The 23,031-nt window shown below is 39.0% G+C and overlaps 1 protein-coding gene across 2 annotated transcripts in view; it reads left to right on the top strand.

Moving 5' to 3' along the window:
* The window catches only part of LOC132820758 (X-linked retinitis pigmentosa GTPase regulator-like), a 100,013-nt gene that overhangs the window by 13,784 nt on the left and 63,198 nt on the right, over positions 1-23,031 (top strand). For both annotated transcript variants that reach the window (XM_060833045.1, XM_060833046.1), the window contains exons 4-9: positions 4,390-4,452; positions 7,451-7,609; positions 14,248-14,397; positions 17,322-17,480; positions 18,376-18,531; positions 22,766-22,890. In XM_060833045.1, coding sequence (XP_060689028.1) covers positions 4,390-4,452; positions 7,451-7,609; positions 14,248-14,397; positions 17,322-17,480; positions 18,376-18,531; positions 22,766-22,890 — 812 coding nt within the window. The remainder of the gene's footprint in view (positions 1-4,389; positions 4,453-7,450; positions 7,610-14,247; positions 14,398-17,321; positions 17,481-18,375; positions 18,532-22,765; positions 22,891-23,031) is intronic.

Raw genomic sequence — 23,031 nt, 5'->3', positions numbered from 1 at the left:
GGGGTTGGGTCTGTCGCCACTTGTTGATAAGTGTTGGTATCTGCAAGTAGTGCGTTTGCTTTTTCAATGTAGTCTCTTTGATTGTAGTCAAGATTCCTTTGTCTGCAGGTAGGACAACAATTTTTTTTTCATTTTTCAAGTGCTTTCATTTCTTGTATATTGGGTGTGTTTCCTTCCTTTTCTCTGCTTAATGTTGGTGCAGGGCAATCTAAGTTGGAGGATGGTAAAAATTTCTGGCTGTAACAGCTGCTTTTTTGAGGTATTTTAGGTGCTGGAGGTGATTTCCTTGAACTCTAGGAACAGTAATTATTGTTTTATATACTGTTGCATTGTTTTGGAACTTTGGGAAAAAAAGTCCAAACAGCAGCAGTAGTAAAAGAGATAAGAACAGACAAAGGAAGCACATGGTGAGGTCAGTGCAGGAGAGAGAGAGAGAGAGAGAGAGAGAGAGAAAGAAACTGATACCACAATGCACAGAACTGCCTTTTCTGTTTGAATTCATGTATCGCTGGACTTCAGAGTGTATCTGGAAAAATTAACAAACAGTGAAACTCATAACTGATCTTGGAGTTTGGGTGAAGTGCACAGCACAGAATCAGATAAGTGTATTGTTTTAAGTGTGACCTACAGAAAGTCTACAGTAGTGAGTAAAGTGGGTTCTTTCTTGATTATGTTTTTGAGATATGTCTCTTGATTAAACTTAAAATATAAGCCATAACTATTAATTTAACCTGGAGCACTGTTTTGTAGAGGAATAAGACGGTGTTATTTTCTGGGTCTGTAGATTGTGACAGAGCAAAAATGGCCTTTAGTAGAGTGATCTGTGCTGCTTGTCAGATGTGGGAGTTTAAAGAGAGTGTAAGGGCTACTGAGGATTATATCTGCAATAAATGTTGTTGCTTGCAAATCTTATCAGATCGGTTGGAGAGACAGCTAAAAGCAATGAGGAATATTCAACAGCAACAGTATGTGATGGACGGCAGTTATAGGAAGGGGGAAAAGTCTCAGGTACAGTCACATAGATGGGTTAACTCCAGGAAAGGTAAGAGAGGTAGGCAGCTAGTGCAGGATTCTTCTGTGGCTATCCCCATTTCAAACAAGAATGCTGGTATTGAGACTGGTTCCAATACAACGAGGAGTAGGTCGGGTTCCAAGAGATCAATTGTGTTAGAGGATTCTCTAGTCCGAGGTAAAGACGGACGTTTCTGTGGCCAGCAGCGAAAAATCAGAATGGTGTGTTGCTTCCCTGGTGCCAGGATCAAGGATGTCTCAGAGAGGGTGCAGAATGTTCTCAAGAGGGAGAAGGACCAGCAAAACATTGTTGTACACATTGGAACCAATGACAGGAAGGGAAAAGGTTGAGATTCTGAAGGGAAATTAGAGAGTTAGGCAGGAATTTGAAAGGGAAGTCCTCGAGAGTAGTAATATCTGGAATACTCCCGGTGCTACGAGCTAGTGAGGGGAGGAATAGGAGGATAGAGCAGGTGAATACATAGCTGAGGAGCTGGTGTATGGGAGAAGGATTCACATTTTTGGATCATTGGGATCTCTTTTGGGGTAGAAGTGACCTGTACAAAGAGGACGGATCACACCTAAATTTGAAGGGGACTAATATGCTGGCAGGGAGACTTGCTAGAGCTGCCTGGGAGAATTTAAACTAGTACGTTGGGGGGAGGGTGCAGGTTGTGGTGGTGGTGGTTGTGGGACCCAGGGAAATAGTGAGGAAAGATTTTAATCTGCGGCTGGTACAGTTGAGAACAGAAGCGACTCAAACAGTCAGGGCAGGCAGGGACAATATTGGACTAATAAATTAAACTACATTTATTTCAATGCAAGGGGCCTAACGGGGAAGACAGATGAACTCAGGACATGGTTAGGAACATGGGACTGGGATATCATAGCAATTACAGAGACATGGCTCAGGGATGGACAAGATACAAATGCTACAGGAAGGATAGAAAGGCAAGAAATACATCCAGGGAAGTTATTTGGGTGGAACTGAGAAATAAGACAGGGATGATCTCCCTATTGAGATTGTATTATAGACCCCCTAATAGTCAGAGGGAAGTTGAGAAACAAACTTGTAGGGAGATCTCAGCTATCTGTAAGAATAATAGGGTGGTTATGGTCGGGGATTTTAACTTTCCAAACATAGACTGGGAATGCCATAGTGTTAAGAGTTTAGATGGAGAGAAATTTGTTAAGCATGTACAAGAAAATTTCCTGTTTCAGTTTGTGGATGTACCTACAAGAGAAGGTGCAAAACTTGACCTACCCTTAGGAAATAAGACAGGGCAGGTGACTGAGGTGTCAGTGGGGTAGCACTTTGGGGCCAGCGACCATAATTCTATTAGATTTAAAATAGTGATGGAAAAGGATAGACCAGATCTAAAAGTTGAAGTTCTAAATTAGAGAAAGGCCAATTTTGATGACATTAGGCAAGAACTTTCAAAAGCTGATTGGGGGCAGATGTTCACAGGCAAAGGAGTGGCTAGAAAATGGGAAGCCTTCAGAAATGAGATGACGAGAATCCAGAGAAAGTTAGGGTGAAAGGAAAGGCGGGTAGGTGTAGGGAATGCTGGATGACAAAAGAAATTGAGGGTTTGGTTAAGAAAAAGAAGGAAGCATATGTAAGGTATAGACAGGATAGGTCGAGTGAATTCTTAGAAGAGTACAAGGCAGTAGGAGTATACTTAAGAGGGAAATCAGGAGGGCAAAAAGGGGACATGAGATAGCTGTGGCAAATAGAATTAAGGAGAATCCAAAGGTTTTTACACATATATTAAGGACAAAAGGGTAATGAGGGAGAGAATAGGGCCCCTTAAAGATCAGCAAGGCGGCCTTTGTGTGGAGCTGCAGGAAATGGGGGAGATACTAAATGAGTATTTTGCATCAGTATTTACTGTGGAAAAGGACATGGAAGATATAGAATGTGGGGAAATAGATGGTGACATCTTGCAAAATGCTCATATGATAGAGGAGGAAGTGCTGGATGTCTTGAAACACATAAAAGGTGGATAAATCCCCAGGACCTGATCAGGTGTACCCTAGAACTCTGTGGGATGCTAGAGAAGTGATTTCCGGGCCTCTTGCTGAGATATTTGTATCATCGATAGTCACAGGTGAAGTGCTGGAAGACTGGAGGTTGGTGAACGTGGTGCCACTGTTTAAGATGGATGGTAAGGTCAAGCCAGGGAACTGTAGACCAATGAGCCTGATGTTGGTGGGCAAGTTGTTGGAGGGAATCCTGAGGGACAGGATGTATATGTATTTGGAAAGGCAAGGACTGATTATGGATGGTCAACATGACTTTGTGCGTGGGAAATCATGTCTCACAAACTTGGTATATGGCATACTTTCAGGAAGAAACAGGCAGGGAATATAGGGATATGGACCGTGTGGAAGCAGATGGGATTAGTTTAGAATTGGATAATGGGTGGCACAGATGTGGGCCGAAGGTTGGATTTCTTTAAGAAAGTGGCAGTTCTGGTCAGTGTCACCTGGCATTGTAACCCTCAACTTTTAGAAAATACTTTGATACTCTAATTAGAGTGAACGGATTGAAAGTTTTTTTTAAGGCAGCAAAGATAGCAATATGAAGGATGTAGAGTTAATGCCAATGGATAAGGAAGGTTATCCATTGGCATTAACTCTACATCCAAGCATCTAAAGAAAAGTTATTGGATCATTACGAGCTTTCATATAAGAGAGTAGAAGAGTTGGTAGTGGACTAATAAATGAGCAAACTTTAGTAAGGGCAGTAGAGGAGAAATTATGGAATGAGGAATGTGGAGATGACAGCACATCTTGTAGATGACAAATATGAAGTTGAGTTTGGCAGAAATTTTAAAAAAAAGCAAAGCGGTATTCAGCATTTGTGCTTGTACAGAGGCTTTAAATTGATGTGTCAGGGATGCTGTGTTTCGTTGTAATTAGTTACAAATCACACAACACCAGGTTATAGTCCAACAGGTTTAATTGGAGACACTAGCTTTCTAGCACTGCTCCTTAATCAACCACCTGATGGAGTTCCAATTAAACCTGTTCGACTATAACCTGGTGTTGTGTGATTTGTAGCTTTGTACACCCCAGTCCAACACCGGCATCTCCAAATCATTCATTGTAATTAATACCATAAATCTTTTGAATCAGACCTATGTAAGGAGTGTTAGTCATGCTCAAAATTGTTGGAAATGGAGCGCTAGTTTGAGTTCTGTTTCATTTCTTGTTTCAAGAGTTCAGTGTATTTGCATCTAAAACAAAGCATCATGCAAAGTAAATCAACTGCCCCACAGTTTTTGAAAAACTACTTTTGAAATATTTTACTGTATTTTTATGTATTGCAGTTTTAAAATGAGAACAGAATTTTGTACTTTTTTCTCTTTTCAGCTTTGAAATCAGAGAAAGTGAAGCTCACTGCTTGTGGGAGAAACCATACATTAGTTTTTACAGGTATGATGTGATGCTAGTTTTTAATTACACCATTGTTAATATAGATGTTTAAAATTATACGAATATTATTTAGGTTGCAAAAATAGGTAATTGATTTTGTATTATGTTACAATTATCATGTTTATTTTCAATTCCTGGCTACTTTTTTTATATTGAAGGTTCAAATGTGGACATTTACAAGAGAAACTGTCTATGTAAAGCATTCATACTGTATTTGCAAGCTCCAAGTGATGATTGTCCTCTCGAACCTTAGTTTTGGACCAACAAATTCTTCAGCCTGTACTGAAAGGAGCACCATATATTCTAATAAGTTAGCTTTACAATTTTCCAATATCTATAACTTTTAAAATATCTGGAAGCTGAATGTATACCCTGTGTTTATGACTTGATTTATTTTGCTGTGTTTTGTTCACACTTGGTCAATTCTTGCCACCATAAACTTTTGACACCTTACTAGGTTTTACCTGTGATCTAGTCATTGATGTTGTGTGGGTCAATTTTGTAATCTCTCAAAGATCTTCAGTCCATTTGTTTGTTGGTAATATTGCACAAAGATGGCGGTAAGCATTTGAATTGGGCAGGATATTTTGGATGTGGATTTTTCCTGTCCAACCATTTTGTGCACCAAGATGATTAAATGGGCTGGAAGTTGACTGGGCTCTCAGAATTCCTTTCACTCGCCTCAAAATTGAGACTGTGAAGTGGCTACATTAAGGTCCTCACTTGGGACAACAGTAGGCTGGATGCCTTAAGTCTTACCTGCACCACGTAAAGTTGTGGATAAATTGAAAATGAATAGGGAGATTGCTGGGAAGGCAACCTCAGGCACTTTATGGGCCCTTACAGCAGTTGCTTCTAATTTCTGCCCTGGAAAGTTTTAAGATCCAACCATTTTCATTTAGCCTAAATGGGATTGCATCAACGTTTTGATTTGTTCCTGTGCAGAGGCTATTTATGTCTAAAAGTGTTCCTTTTTGACAAATCTTGTGCTCTTTTAATTTGTGCCCTCTTTGATCTTGGACTTCTACTGGCAATCACCATTGGCATATCCCCTGCTTTCTCCCTTGTCATTCACTTATTAATATGTTTCCCAAAATTCTTGCACAAATCATTGAGGATGACAATGGACTAAGGTTAAAAAAACTCCTTGCAGGTTAGGGAACTGGTAATGATCCAGCAGATGAGATTAACATTGCTTGGTTGGTAGAGCAAGTAGGAACATTCTGAGGCACTCATGTAGGATTAAGCAGTGGTTTTAATACTGATTAAGGATAGTCAACATGGCTTTGTGCGTGGGAAATGATGTCTCACAAACTTGATTGAGTTTTTTGAAGAAGTAACAAAGAAGATTGATGAGGGCAGAGCAGTAGATGTGATCTATATGGACTTCAGTAAGGCATTCAACAAGGTCCCCCATGGGAGACCGATTAGCAAGGTTAGATCTCATGGAATACAGGGAGAACTAGCCATTTGGATACAAAACTGGCTCAAAGGTAGAAGACAGAGGGTGGTGGTGGAGGATTGTTTTTGAGACTGGAGGCATGTGACCAGTGGAGTGCCACATGAATCGGTGCTGGGTCCTCTACTTTTTGTTATTTACATAAATGATTTGGATGTGAGTGTAAGAAGGCGTTTGGTATGTTTTCCTATATTGGTCAGAGTATTGAGTACAGGAGTTGGGAGGTCATGTTGCAGCTGTACAGGACATTGGTTAGGCCACTATTGGAATATTGTGTGCAATTCTGGTCTCCCTCCTATCAGAAAGATGTTGCGAAACTTGAAAGTGTTCAGAAAAGATTTACAAGGATGTTGCCAGGGTTGGAGGATTTGAGCTACCGGGAGAGGCTGAACAGGCTGGGGATGTTTTCCCTGGAGCATCAGAGGCTGAGGGGTGACCTTATAGAGGTTTACAAAATTATGAGGGGCATGGATAGGATAAATAGACAAAGTCTTTTCCCTGGTGTCGGGGAGTAGATTTAGGGTGAGAGGAGAAAGATATAAAAGAGACCTAAGGGGCAATCTTTTCCTGCAGAGGGTGGTACGTGTATGGAATGAGCAGAGGATGTGGTGGAGGCTGGTACAATTGCAACATTGAAGAGGCATATGGATGGATATATGAATAGGAAGGGTTTGGAGGGATATGGGCTGAGTGCTGGCAGGTGGGACTAGATTGGGTTGAGAGATCTGGTTGGCATGGACAGGTTGGACTGAAGGGTCTTGTTTCCATGCTGTACATCTCTGACTGTATGACTATTATTAGTGATACATCTCCAAATCAATCATAAATAAGATGAAAGGAATCTGAGAAGATGATACATTACTCATTTGTTCTAAAGCATTAACAGTTTGTATTTTTAGCTTTTGATTCCTTTGCAATTTCCCAACCATGATTGCCTTTATTTATAATTGGACCGAGCTGTATAAACCTCAGATTATTTTTGTGTTTAAAACCTGTACTGAATTACATCTATGTACACCAGTTCATTTAGGCCCCTTGAGTTTCATATGGCTTAGTCCGCAATACCATTGCAGATTAACCAGCACGAAAATTAATTTTGACTGTTTCATCTGGGAAATCATCAGTATGGAATAGATTTCTGTTAGAAATCTGTTTGTAATTGGAGCACATTCTGTGGTACGCTTTAGTAACCTTCGTAATGTCCTGTATAACAATGAAGATTAACTTGGAGTTAACAGTCTTTTCTGACAGGGTTAAATTGATCTTTTATGCAGTGCCTTTTAATTAAACCAAAATTTGGCAGGAATGGGTATAACATCTATTACATTTTTGACGGTCAGCTTTCGCAATTTTGGATTGGTGATTATAATCCAATTCTGTGTTTGATTTTTAGTTTTTTTTTATTTCTTTATTTTCCTGCCATTGTTAATTTTGTCTGCATTAAACATGGTTTATCATAAAGACTTAAAAATCATAAATGGAGTTGAAATGATAAGGATTGTGCATTATTTTAATAACTGACCAATATACTTATTGCAGAACAAGGAAATGTTTATGCTGCTGGTGACAACAGTGAAGGACAGTTGGGTCTGGGAGATACTGAGGCACGAACAGTATTTCAACGTGTAGAGTTCTTCACAAATCATAAAAAAATCAAACTTCTGGCAGCTGGATCAAACATCTCAGCAGCTTTAACTGGTAAGGGATTTTGAAAGTTTTGAGGCTTAAAATTATTATTATTAAAAATTTAAGTTTATAATCAGGAAATGCCTATAATGCGGGCATGTTGGGATGCTGTTTGGCAGATTGGTGCAGACTCGATGGGCTGAATGGCCTCTATTTGCATTGTCGGTGTTCTATGCTTCTATTTCAGGATTGTTGTATTTATCTTGTCTCTTCAAAATATTCGCTTCCATTATAGACTTTACTATATGATACTTGGTATGTCCATTATGTCTGAAAGTATCCAGGCTGCATGTTCTAATTTTCAAATCTGAAGTGAATCTTAGGATCAAGTGTAATAAAAAGAGAAAGTTCTGGAGAAACAGGGCAGTCTTGGCAGCATTTGTGGAGCGAGAAACAGAGTTAATCTCAGCTTTAGAACACATTGGATCTGAATTAAAGTCATACTGGACTCAAACCATTGTTTCTTTCTCCACAGATGCAATGATGTGGAGGCGCCAGTGTTGGACAAAGTCAGAAGTCACACGACAGCAGGTTGTAGTCCAACAGGTTTATTTGAAATCACAAGCTTTCGGAGCACTGCTTCGTCATCATGAGAAGAAAGCTTGTGATTTCAAATAAACCTGTCGAACTATAACCTGGTGTCATGTGACTTCTCACTTTGTTCATAGATGCTCTCAGACCTGCTGAGTTCCTTTGTTTTTATTTCACATTTGCAGCATCCAGAGTATTTTGTTTATATCTCAAGATCATCTGCATGTTTTTCAATGTCCTTTTGCTGTTGCAAGACAATCCATGGAACAATGTACTTTGCAGAACACAAGTATGCTGTTTGACCTGTGGTGGCTGAGCTGTGACTTTACTAAAGCAATGTCAAACTACTTCATGTTCTGATGAAATCGACAACTGTTTCTCTTCTTGCATTTGCTGCCAGACATAGTTTAAATGCTTTCCAGTATTTTGGTTTGAATTCAAAACTTGCTGCCAATTTTTTTGCTTAGACCTAGAGCCCTGTGTTTTTCCTTAAAATACTTGTTTCCCTTTCCATTAACACATGTGATTCACTGCTTTTACCACTTCTTTGGGCAAAGCACTTAATGTGCACATAATATGTGTCAAATTTCTCAATCCTCTTCTGACAATTTTAAATTAGTCGTTACTTGTTGTTAGCTCTTGAACTAGGCAAGAACTATTTATTTATTCACTCCGTGGAAAACCTACATAGCTAAAACAAAAAGCATTTATTAAATTTCTCAGCTTGTATGCTAGTCTCATTATTACATGTCTCTGCTATATTAACTGTAATTCCTCATCCCTCACATCATCTTGGTGACTTTGTGTAACATGAGATTTATGGTTTTAATTCTCTTTTTATAAGGAATAAAATGTACACTAGAACTTCAGTACAATCTCTTTGCTCTCTAGGCTTTGACTTTATTTTTAAAAATTGAAGTTAAGCCTGTTTTTAAGAAGTAGTTTTGCATCAATAAATCTCTGTATTCTACCAACCACTTCGACAGGGTCTTTACTCCCATTCTTCACTTCTCTTCCCAAAATGCACCAATTCATACTTCTGAAGTCATCAACAAATTTCAAGATTGTGCTTGATACACTTGACTTCAAATTCTGAGTGCCAAGGTATATCATTTGCAAAAATAGCGTTTAGAAGATTTGCATAAAACTCTAAATATTAACTCTGTTTGTCTCTACAAATGCTGCTAAACCTGTTGTTTCTCTGTTTGTTTCAGATTTTAAGCGCCCTCAGCATTTTGCCTTTACACTGCTTATAAACCTTTCTCCAGTTCTAGTAAAAAAATAAGTATAACTATTTATTCACTGTCTCGTTAATCTACTTAATGTTCATATTGTTACATTTCTCTTATTACTTTTTTAAAATGCCAATAACTAAATACAATCTTTCCATCTTCAATAATGATTTGATGAATTTTGAAATAGTTCTTAGTACTTGCATACTGATGGCTCATTCATTTAATTATTAAACCCTCTGAAGAGGATGTTTGGCAGAATGATTCACTGTGATCATTTCATCTTGGAAACCTGAGTTTGAATCCATCTTAGACTAATGAAACATCTGGCTCCTCTCTCAGTCCTGACTGAAAAATCTTTATTGATGTAAATTTGGCAGTCTTAAACCAGCTCCTTATGCAATTCACTAACATAATCTGCTATTTTCAATCCGATAAATGCATGTTAAAGAGTGCATTCACAGTTCAGTTATAGCACCGATATGCTGATGGGTTGTGGTACCAAAACAGAATTGAGTGAGACTTTGCAAAGGCAGTGTCCCATTCTGCTTCCCATAAAAATTAGCTTGGACCTTGATGTTTGTTTTACAAGTCTTATTTGTTGTCAGTATAAAATGTCTTTGACATCACACCGTGTTAAACTTGTTGGGTGTAAAGTAGTGTTAAACAATCTGTGGAAAGAGACCTTCTGTCTTTTGAAACTACCAAATGTTCATTACAACTGAACTGAAGGATTTTGACATTACAAATAATGGTGAATGAAACTACACGATGTCAGACCCACAACTGGTTCGTAATGACAGATTTTTGGTATGTTGCTTCAGAAGATTTAAATTGCTATTTTGAAAGTGATTATTTATAATGTGTATTTAAAACTGATAATACCTTTCTAAGTACAAGTTGCTTTCATTCCAATGGCTCTTTTTTAAATACTAAAGAAACAGATCTGAGGAAGTTGTGAAGAAATAAGACAGTGTGGATTTCATCTTTAGAAATAAACTCCTGAAATTATGTAGTTTAGATTAGATTACTTACAGTGTGGAAACAGGCCCTTCGGCCCAACAAGTCCACACCGACCCGCCGAAGCGCAACCCACCCATACCCCTACATATACCCCTTACCTAACACTATGGGCAATTTAGCATGGCCAATTCACCTGACCCGCACATCTTTGGACTATGGGAGGAAACCGGAGCACCCGGAGGAAACCCACGCAGACACGGGGAGAACGTGCAAACTCCACACAGTCAGTCGCCTGAGGCGGGAATTGAACCCAGGTCCCTGGCGCTGTGAGGCAGCAGTGCTAACCACTGTGCCACCGTGCCGCCCCTAGTACAATTTAGGTTAGTACAATGCATCCCATGAAAGAACATTTTGATCTGTGCCTTAAGAATGAGACCAGAGAATGTATTTATCAAACTCTCTCTCCCTGGCATTAGGTAACTTAATGACTTTCCTTCACACCTGAGACAATTCTAGGGGTTGATCAGTACTTATTGTCCTATCAAACATTTCAATTGATTTTTAGATTTAAATCATCATTTTCATATTTTCTTGATCTGTTTTTAACAAGTTTAGTTCTTCAAATTTCAAGATATTGCCTTGTTCTGGATCCCCTTTCGAGTTTGATCAGTGATTTGCTATCAAGTAGTTTCCTTCACTGTTTAACCAGATCAACCTCCTAAATTCCAGGGGAGATGACTCAGGTTAATCTAGTCTTATAGCTACATGCCTTCATCCGTGCACCATCCTGGTTAAATATTGCTGGACTTTGTTCAAGGTTCACTCTATCATTCCTAAGTGAGATGTCTAGCATGACTGAATAGATTACCCCCATGTAATCTGACAGGTGGTCTGTGATTTTTATATCTATACATCATGAGATGAATCCTTTTTAACCTACTTGTTGGTTTTTGCAACTGAAACACTGCTTTTAATGGCAGAAGCACTTTGATCTTTTAATATCCTTGCTTATCAATTCTGTGCACTCAACGATAACCTGATTTAGGATACCTTGTACATCCCTATCTGCTATTTACATTCAATCTGCCTCTGCCATCATTCTGCTCATTGGTTTAACTTGTGAACTTTTGTAACTTTATGCTCTTACTTCTTAACTATTTTTTATACCTCCAGACGAAGAATCATTATCCAAACCGTGACATACGTCCCCACATTCCAAAGGATTTTGTCTGCAGAGGTGGATAGGTTGAGTTTGGAAATTTTACATAAAGAGACCCACCCGAATTACAAGACCCCATTGCATGCAATTTTCATTCTTAGGTGGAAGAGGAGGGGAATTGACTTAGTCGTGCAGACAACAAAAGCAGATCCATAAGATAGCCACAAGTACTGAGTTGGACTTCTGAGAAGGTCCAACTCCGTTCCTTGAGACAAGGTGTTGTAAAGCAAAGTTGTTTTAAGAGCTGTTAGGCCATCCTGTGCTCATCACTCTCCTAAAATACTTCAAAATACCTCAATAGATGGTGACATCTTGCAAAATATCAGATTACAGAGGAGGAAGTGCTGGATGTCTTGAAATGGGTAAAGGTGGATAAATCCCCAGGACCTGATCAGGTGTACCTGAGAACTCTGTGGGAAGCTAGAGAAGTGATTGCTGGGCCTCTTGCTGAGATATTTGTATCATTGATAGTCACAGGTGAGGTGCTGGAAGACTGGAGGTTGGCAAATGTGGTGCTGCTGTTTAAGGGCATGCCAGGGAACTGTAGACCGGTGAGCTTGACGTTGGTGGGGGGTGGGCAAGTTATTGGAGGGATTTCTGAGGGACAGGATGTACATGTATTTGGAAAGGTAAGGACTGATTAGGGATAGTCAACATGGCTCTGTGCGTGGGAAATCATGTCTCACAAATTTAATTGAGTTTTTTGAAGAAGTAACAATGACGATTCATGAGGGCAGAGCAGTAGATGTGATCTATATGGACTTCAGTAAGATGTTTGACAAGGTTCCCCATGGGAGACTGATTAGCAAGGTTAGATCTCATGGAATACAGGGAGAACTAGCCATTTGGATACAGAACTGGCTCAAAGGTAGAAGACAAGAGGGTGGTTGTGGAGGGTTGTTTTTGAGAGTGGAGGCCTGTAACCAGTGGAATGACACAAGGATCGGTGCTGGGTCCTCTCCTTTTTGTCATTTACATAAATGATTTGGATGTGAGCATAAGAAGTACAGGTAGTAAATTTGCAGATGACACCAAAATTGGAGGTGTAGTGGACAGCGAAGAGGGTTACCTCAGATTACAACAGGATCTTGACCAGATGGGCCAAAGGGCTGAGAAGTGGCAGATGGAGTTTAATTCAGATAATTGCGAGGTGCTGCATTTTGGGAAAGCAAATCTTAGCAGGACTTATACACTTAATGGTAAGGTCCTAGGGAGTATTGCTGAATAAAGAGACTTTGGATTGCAGGTTCATAGCTCCTTGAAAGTGGAGTCGCAGGTAGATAGGACAGTGAAGATGGTGTTTGGTATGCTTTCCTTTATTGGTCAGAGTATTGAGTACAGGAGTTGGGAGGTCATGTTGCAGCTGTACAGGACATTGGTTAGGCCATTGTGGGAATAATGCGTGCAATTCTGGTCTCCTTCCTATCGGAAAAATGTTGTGAAACTTGAAAGGGTTCAGAAAAGATTTACAAGGATGTTGCCAGGGTTGGAGGATTGAGCTATAGGGAGAGGCTGAATAGGCTGGGGCTGTTTTCCCTGGAGCGTCGGAGGTTGAGGGGTGCCCTCATAGAAGTTTACAAAATTATGAGGGGCATAGATAGAGTAAATAGGCACAGTCTTTTCCCTGGGGTGTGGGTGTCCAGAATTAGAGGGCATAGGTTTAGGGTGAGAGGGGCAAGATATGATAGAGACCTACGGGGCAACTTTTTCACGCAGAGGGTGGTACATATATGGAATGAGCTGTCAGAGGAAGTGGTGGAGGCTGGTACAATTGCAACATTTAAGAGGCATTTGGATGGTAATATGAATAGGAAGGGCTTGGAGGGATATGGGCCAGGTGCTGGCAGGTGGGGCTAGATTGGGTTAGGATATCTGGTCAGCATGGACAGGTTGGACTGAAGGGTATGTTTCCATGCTGTACTTTCACCCAGCATGTCCTTCAATGTCAGCTCTTGCATTTACACACCCCTTGTAACCAGTTCATATGAACTCAAATTTCCATGTTATCTGATCTAGATAAAACACTCTCGTCTCCTCCATTTCCCTTAATCTTTTATAACTCTTGTGCCTCCAAGGTCCACATGTGGCAGTGAGGTGTTCATGCAAAAGTTCACATGTCAGTATGCTAATCATCATGCATGGAACTTCCAAGGGAATGTGCAGCCATGCAGCTTACTGATAATATTGCTACTCCCTGAAAGCTGCTCAAACAGGTAGTCAACACTATTTCTGTTGTCTACTGCTTAAAACTTAGGTCAAAATGTTCCAGTTACTGAGAAGTCATAGAGTCAGAGATGTACAGCATGGAAACAGACCCTTCAGTCCAACCCATCCATGCCGACCAGATATCCCAACCCAATCTAGTCCCACTTGCCAGCACTCAGCCCATATACCTCCAGATCCGTCCATTTCATATACCCATCCATATGCCTTTTAAATGTTGCAATTGTACCAGCCTCCACCACTTCTTCTGGCAGCTCATTCCATACATGCAGTCTAAGCAATTTAATTTTCACTGCAAAATTGTCTGTTTACTGCAATAATTATTTCCTTATTTCCTGTTATTACTTCCTCAATAAAGTACATGTAAGTGTATTGAATGCGCTAGTGTAAAAATTGTACAATTTTTTTATTATTGTATTTAATATTGAGGGAATGCTTTCACTTTTTTCTTTGTTTCTTGTTTCATTGAACATATTTTTTAGAGAGTGGGAAACTCTTTATGTGGGGTGACAATTCTGAAGGACAAATTGGTCTTGATACTAAAAACAATGCCAGTGTACCGCACCAAGTAGATGTTGGAAAACCGATCAGCTGGGTTTCCTGTGGATATTACCATTCTGCCTTTGTAACAGGTACTTTTTTTAAAAAAAAAGCAAATTCCGGGTTTTCTGCTGATTTTCTTGGTTATTAGCCATACTTGTGCAAGAGCCTAGCAAAGGACTCAGCCACTTATCCCTCAAGCCATTCAGTTAAACCATGCCTGAAATGCATCTGACCTCTATTTAAGTAGCCTTGCATAAGAAAAATGTATCACGCTGTACTGAAATTTGCAATTGATAAGACTCAGTTTTCTGGGGAGAGAGTTCCAGATTTGCACAACCCATTTCATAAATAACAGCTTTCTAACATGACCGTTGAATGGTGAAGCTCTAATTTAAGGTACTATCCCCTTCTTTTATTTAAGATTCCCTACCGTGTGGAAATCCACCGAAGAGTAACCTACCCAAACCCATTTCTCTCTGACTAATGCACTATGGGCAGTTTAGATTGGGGAACACAGCACATCAGTTTAAAAGACAGACCTAAACATTTGCAACAATCTTCAGGCAGTCTGCCAAGAAGATATACCTGCACATCTTTGGATTGTGAGAGGAAACCAGAACACCCGGAGGAAACCCACGCAGACACGGGGAAAATGTGCAAATTCCACACATCCGTCGCCCAAGGCTGGAATCGAAACTGGGTCCCTGGCACTGTGAAGCAGCAGTGCAAACCAATGAGCCACCATGCCATCCCTATTCTAGGATTTTCACGAGAGGAATTATGTGAATTTGCAATCAGCCTGTTTGGATATGTTGTGGCATACTTCCAGGGCAGGCGATGCATGAGCCGACTGGCTCAGAGATAGGGGCAGTCCCTCTACATCACAAGACCATCCCAGAGAAATTGTGTGCCTATCTCACAGAAATTATCTACTCTAAAAGATCCTTTAATATTCTTAATTAACTCAATTAAGTCACTTGTTCATACCCTGTATCCAGGATAGAGCATGATCTATATAACATGTCTTCATGATTTAAATTTTTAAGCCCATGTCATGGAATACATTTATTGTTGTCAGTGATTTAAACCACTGTCATTATTATGTTTTATGCATTATATATTTTATTGCTGTATTCATTGAATACAAGTAGGTATCTGAAAAACATGTTCATGTATGCTGTTTGATTGTAGTTTGTTGCAAAGTATGGCTTGATTTTATTAATGTTTCAGTGATATGTTTTAGAGCACTGCAGAATGAACTGTAACTGAAAAAGCATTTTTATCCTAGCTGGTCTGGTGGTCAGGAATGAGCTGGTGGTCAAATGGCAAACATATGAAAATCTCAGTTGAACCATCTCTGAGTCACAGAGGAGATAATCTTCTCCAGATGAAAGCATGGAGATTCAAGGGTGCATTTAGCTCCAAAGTGGTGTCAGCAAAGATTTGAGAAAGGATTAATTACCTATTCTGTGGCAACTCTCTTTCTTAAAGATGAGTGGAAAATTAATTTCAAATGACCCTCAGATTGGGCAAGAAAGACTGTTTAACTATTGGCAAATATAATGTAATTTTCATAAGATTTATTGTCTCAATATCCAATTTTTTCAATACCAGTCAACTTTCTGTTGCACTACATAAAGGATGCATGGCTTCTAAAGAAATTACTGAGACTGAAACAGCACTACTTTTCCGATCTCAGTAAGACAAAATATTTATTAAAATAAACTATCACATTGGGAGTCAAAAATATTCATTTGGCTTAGGAACATTGAAAGATATAGACTTCTCCGTTTAAGTACTATCTTTTAAAATTAGTTTCAGGTGCAAGTAATTATATTCTTCTTTAGATCTGCTCAATTTTAGTTATTTTCTGTGATTGTGATTTAGAGTCAAAAACAATTCGCAACACTTGCATAAAATTCCTTTGTTTGTTTCACCGTTCTTCCTCGTCAAATCCCTTACTTCATTGCACAACTATTTCTGCCCATTATGTTCCAAAGTAGATTTGTATTCAAGCTGAATCTGATGGACAGGTCTAAGTGACTCCGCAACTAAATGATCAGATCTAAAATCTGCAGACTTATTATAATGTTGAATAATGGTGGACAATTAAACAAGTCCCCTCCAGATGTATTCCCATCCTCAAAGATTGGGGAACACAGCACATCAGTTTAAAAGACAGACCTAAACATTTGCAACAATCTTCAGGCAGTCTGCCAAGAAGATGATCCGTCCTGGCCTGTCTGAAAATCCCCTGCATCTCAGATGCCAGTATTCTGCCAATGCCATTCACTCCACACAATGTCAAGAAATGGCTAAAAGCATCGATAGTGCAAAGGCTATTGGACCTGACAACATTCTAGTAACCATAATACTTATATACAAAAATACAAAAAAACAGTACAGGACACCAAGACTGCGTCGACACATGATGTCTTTCTAAACTAAAACTAAAACAAATCGGAATGAAGACATGAGCTCCAGAACTTGCCATGCCTCTAACCTGGCTGACTGGGTACAATACTAACAGCATAAGTCCAATCCAGCCAATTACCACCCTAATGGCCTTCTATCCATCAACAGCAGGAAGTTATTAACAATACTATCAAGCAACACTTGCTTAGAAGCTCTGTTTGGATTCAACCAGGGCCACTCAGTTCCTGATTTCACTATAGCTTTGATTCAAACATAGCAAGAGAGCTGACTGCCCTCATTTAAAACTAATGTGTGTCAGATTTTCTTCTACCAGAACGAATGTCTAAAATTCTCTACCTCAGAAGTTTGTGGAGGCTCGATCCCAAAGAGGAGACAGAAAGATTTTGGAGAATTACGATGTGCTGGAACATAAAGAGGCTGAAGCCTGGGCAGAGTAGCCATGATTGTATTGAATGGTGGGGCAGATTTGAGGGGCTGAGAAGCATATGTTTGCTCCTATTTCTTTTGTTTCTTATGCTAGCATACAGGATCATCTGTGGCTGAATTACCACAACATATTTATGTATGATTCCCACAGATGATGGACAACTCTACACCTTTGGAGAATCTGACAATGGAAAGCTGGGATTACCACTTGATCAGCCAATAAATCACCGTATCCCACAGCTTGTTACTGGTATTTCAGAAAAGATCATCCAAATTTCCTGTGGGGGAGATCATACCATTGTTCTTACAGGTGTGTTTACAGTTCTTCAAAATGGATTTCAAAGATTGGTGTCAAAATCACACACTGGTGACGTGATATGCAAGTTACTCATAATTGGCTTTAAAATAGACCCAAATAGATTAAGGTATCCCCCATTATCCGAACGTGGAGCATTCCTGTGAAACCTTTTGTAAGCTGAAACGGTGTAAAGTGAAGAAGCATGGAATATACATGGGAAAAATTCTGCTTTTTTTTTAATAAAAGTGAAAATCCTCTTTGGATTTGTTTCGGTTAGCGAAAACAGGTACCAACATAGGTCTTTCGTAAAAGCAAAGTGGCATAAAGTGAACTTTCGAAATGTGGGGAATATCTGTACTCGCAATTACAAGTGAAGGTAAAAAGCATTGAAGCCATATGACATTTTGGAATATGGATGAACTTTCAAATCTTCCATTCTATGTGCATCTATTAAAGTATTAGAATTGATGAAAATTGATTCATATTTAGTTTGAGATTGACATTATGAATAATTGTTTTCACCTTGTTATTTGCAGTGATCCCAATTTTGGTCTACCTGAATGCCCTTTAAATAAACATCTTAGCATTGTGTTATAATGATATGTAGGCATTCAAGTTTATTAAAAAAAAGCAGAATTCTACATATTTATTTCATTAATTATGGATTAAATGTTTCTAATTCCATTCTGATGAGATTGCAAATTCTTAGTTCTGTTTTGAAAGATCTGCCAATGTACGTTTCTATTTGCAAAATTTCAAAAAAATTGTATATATTTAATATATGTGCGCACATTGATTCTTCACCACAAGATTTTAAGAGCTAAGAATTGCAACTGTCATATTTGCTGGTGAATTTCGACACTTATTATCAGTTTCAGCTCATATGTTCTGTTTGGTCTTTCTACAGAAGAGGAAGTATATGCATTTGGCTTTGGTCAGTTTGGCCAGTTAGGACATGGCACATTCATTTTTGAATCCTCACTGCCAAAAGTGGTAGAACAGTTGAAGAAGAAAAATGTGCGGTTTATTTCATGTGGAGAGAATCATACTGCTGCAGTGACAAGTATGTAAATTTTTGAGTTGACGTTCAGAAGAGTACACCTGAATTAAACTATATTTTATGGTGGTTTGTTGTTTTCCCAGAAAGCCCTGAAAATAGATGCAATTGTTCATTATTACAATAGAGATATATACTGGATATTAACTGCAACTTTCTGATTCAGAGATAGAGATTTTGCCAAAGTTTATACTGAAGGAGATTTTATGGGTTGTTATCAGCACAACACTAGAGGGAGCACTTCCTGAACAAATTGACTGGAAACTGTAATGAAAGCTGACAGCATTCCCTGTGAGCAAATCTTCCCCAGAGAAAGTTTTAAAATCAATCCATATGCATACACTTCTCCAACAAATAAATGACAAACATCTGTGAGCTTCAATGCTTAACTTCGGTGCACCATCCATCTCCAAATTTGACCTGAGTGCACAGAGTTAAAAAATTGCAGATGCCTTCCTTTGTTAAATTATTTTAGTTGCTTGTGTTCCAACATTTATTGTTAAACAAATTTTGGGGCAAACCTCTAGATGTTTAATTTCTGACATTATTTTGACATTCTGACATTGTGCATATGAAAATTAAGCTTTCAATAAAGTATTAATATTGTACCCAAACACATGATAAAAATATATATTTATTAACAACATTAAAAATGTTATGACTCAACTGTTATTCTATTCCACACGAGCTCTGAAAAGGTAAAAGAGTGAACGTGTGGGGGAACGGGGAGAGAAATGTGTGCCAGACACCAAGTGGGGCCAACTTTTAATGTTGCCTCCATCTTAATTTTCTGTTCAATGCCTAAAGCATTCCTCAGTGTTAAAATGTAAACAGAAAAAAACATACATTTCAAATGATCAATTTAAGTAATAAGTTCTGCCTTGCTGTCTCTCATCATTGATTGTTCCATCTGGGAATCAGTTTGAGTTGCAGCTTGTAGCTTATTCCTTTCCTTATCCTGACCACTATTCACACTTTCCTCATGATTCTGTTTGCTGTTGTGTATGTCTGACAAATAATTGCTCCTTTTCATTGTCAACTTTCTAGCCAAATGTGCACTGTTGTGCTCTACGGTTGCTGCTTTCTGATGTTGTTCACTATTCTGCGTGACACGTTATATATGATTGTACACTCGAACATACATATTAGAAGCAGGGGTAGTCCATTCAACCCTTGAAGCTTAATTTAGCATTGTAATCTGATTGAAACCTCAAATCCATATTTCCCTGATCATCTCTTCTTCCATTTGATCATCAAGAATCTATTCAACTCTGGCTTAACGATTCTGCTTTCAACATCTTTTCAGAAAGCGAGTCCCATAGACTCATGACACTGAGAGAAAAAGAATTAGCCCAATTCCTTGTTAAAAATGGGTGACCCCTGATTTTTAAGCCATGACCCCTAATTCTGGATTTTTTCAGAAGAGGAAGCATCCTCTCCATTTTTACCCTTCATGTCCTCTCAGAATCTTATGTTTTAATTAAGTCACCTCTTATTCTTGTAAACTCTAGTGGATGCAAGCTTAGCCTAGCCCATCCATTCTTTCCTCCTAAGAAAACCTTGTCATTCCAAATATTAATCTAGTAAACCTTCTCTGATCTGTCTCCAATGCATTTGCTTTCTTCTGTAAATAAAGTTGGATGGCTTTCCATTTTAAGTACATTTAGTAAAATAGTTTGTTGATGATGCATAATTCTTCAAATGATGTGGTCCAAACATGAAATATACCGTTGAATAGAAACAGCAAACTAAGGAGTCGAAGATTTGAATATGTTTAGTATATTTGTATGATGGAATGACTTTTGCCTCATTTTTGAATATGAAAGCCTTTTGGGGTCCTCTTGTGGCACAGTGGTAATCTCCTTCTCTTGGAGGGTTCAAGTCCCATCTGTTCTAGAGGTGGGTAATAATATCTCAGAGAAAGCCTCTGTGTATGCTGCAGTGACATTTTCTCACCCAGATCTCTTTCCTATATGCTGAGGAGTAAATTATTGTTAGAATGTGTAACTCTTCATGCATTTAACTTCCAACAGACAATAGGTGCAGGAGTAGGCCATTCAACCCTGCGAGCCAGCATCACCATTCATTATGATCATGGCTGATCATCCACAATCAGTATCCTGTTCCTTCCTTATCCCCATATCCCTTGATTCCACTAACTCTCAGAGCTCTATCCATCTCTTTCTTGAAAATATCCAGAGACGTGGCCTCCACTGCCTTCTGGGGCAGAACATTCCGTATATCCACTACTCTCTGGGTGAAGAAGTTTCTCCTCAACTCTGTTCTAAATGTTATCTGGTTCTGGACTCACCCATCAATGGAAACATGCTTCCTGCCTCCAGGATGTCCAATTCATTAATAATTTTATACATCTCAATCAGATCCCCTCTCATCCTTCCAAACTCGTGTATACAAGCCCATTCGCTCCAATCTTTCAACATATCATAGTCTAGTCATTTCGGGAATTGACCTTGTGAACCTACGCTGCACTCCCTCAATAGCCAGAATGTCCTTCCTCAAATTTGGAAATCAAAACTGCACACAGTACTCCAGGTGTGGTCTCACCAGGGCCCTGTACAGCTGCAGAAGGCCCTCTTTGCTCCTTTACTCAATTCCTCTTCTTATGAAGGCCAGCATGCTAATAGTTTTCTTCACTACCTACTTCCCGTTTACTTAACTTGACTCCATTTAGATAGTAATCTGCCTTTCTGTTCTTGCAACCAAAGTAGATAACCACACATTTATCCACATGAAACTACATCTGCCATGCATCCGTCCACTCACCTAGCCTGTCCAAGTCAACCTGTATTCTCATAACATCCTCCTCACATTTCACCCTGCCACACAGCTTTGTGTCATCAGCAAATTTGCTAATATTACTTTTGAAGCCTTCATCTATATCATTGATGTATATTGTAAACAGCTGTGGTCCCAGCACCAAACCTTGTGGTATCCCACTGGTCACCGCCTGCCATTCCGAAAGGGACACGTTTATCACTACTCTTTGCTTCCTGGCAGTCAGCCAATTTTCAATCCAAGTCAGTATCTTGCCCCCCATACCATGTGCCCTAATTTTGCTCACTAATCTCCTATGTGGGATCTTATCAAAGATTTTCTGAAAGTCCAGCAGCAATAGTCTATTTGCCAAACTTTTAACAGGTCTTTTAATAAAGAAGAGACATGGAAGTACTCTGTGGTGAGGCTGCATTGGTAAATTTATTGAGAAACAAATCCACATCTGACCATAATTAGAAAATAGCCACAGTAACTCTTTCAAGATGTGACACTTGTTACTGGAGAGCCTGCCTGTAAATTTCATGGCAACTAACTGCTTGTTTTGTACTGCGTTTAACCTCATTTCTGATCAAAGGTTTATGCCTGAAATGTCGATGCTGCTGCTTGACTTGCTGGTGCTTTTCCAGCTCCACACTCTCAACACTGCGTTTAGCCAGAAAAGATTCTTGAAATCAGGACTTAATTCATTTGTGTCTAGCGTCTTTTAAGTCTGTCAAGCCAAAATCAACTAGGTAGCATTGCCTGTCTTGACTGATGAATGACAAATCTATAAAACCTGAAGTTATGTTTGCTATAGCAGGCATGCCCTCCTATGGAGCTGAGTAAACGGAATTGAATGAGATCCTTTTACCTTAACACCAAATATAATTTGTGGTGTTTCTTAAATGTGTCCTGTTTCTTTTATAGACTTCAAAACTTGAGGGCTCTAAATCTGTGTAACTTTGCAAGAAAGGTCTGTATTCTGGATTGTAATCCAATTTTAGTATTATTAGGAGGTGTGGTAAAGAATCATGTAGTTGAGAGTCAAGAAGTTATAAATTAAATGTTGCATATTCATATCTGCTGTGTTAATCTGTTCACAATTTAGGCTTTACTTTATGTTTACAAACTGAATTTATCGATCTGCATGCTGTGATGGTTGTTGTTTAATTGTCCAAAGTCTGGGAGAAGGTGAGAGGATTATATTTCATTCTGTGCACAGTTAACTAGCACAATGATAGCAAAGGTGTTGTGTTTAATCCTGGTCTGTATTGCATAATTAAGATTTGTATGTAGAAGGACAGAATTATAATGAGTGTGGATATATTTACAGGAGTTGGTATCAGCGCTGAGCACAGCTGAAATTTCTGAGATACCTTGAAAACTAAATAGAACGGTCAGTCCAGACATCGTACGAAGATATGCTTCAAATGTAATTTTATCATTACTTATATCTAACTGATAGGCAATGGCCTTTTGTATACCTTTGGAGATGGACGGCATGGCAAGCTGGGACTTGGAGAAGAGAATTTTACAAATCAATTTAAACCTACACTTTGCTCTAGATTTTTGAAGTTCATGGTCCAATCAGTAAGTATTTAAAGCAATATCCTCTATCCTCACAAGCATTCTATTAAATGTTAACTTGAATGTGCAAAATGCCATAGCCTGTCGATATGAATTAAGAGAGTTTTGGACTTTCAAACTTTAATTGATTATGGGGAGAGCAAT

Source organism: Hemiscyllium ocellatum, chromosome 12 (genome assembly GCF_020745735.1).
Source record: "Hemiscyllium ocellatum isolate sHemOce1 chromosome 12, sHemOce1.pat.X.cur, whole genome shotgun sequence".
Classification (NCBI taxonomy): Eukaryota; Metazoa; Chordata; class Chondrichthyes; order Orectolobiformes; family Hemiscylliidae; genus Hemiscyllium; species Hemiscyllium ocellatum.
The sequence above is the reverse complement of the archived record's forward strand: the minus strand, read 5'-3'. Positions and strand labels throughout refer to the sequence as shown.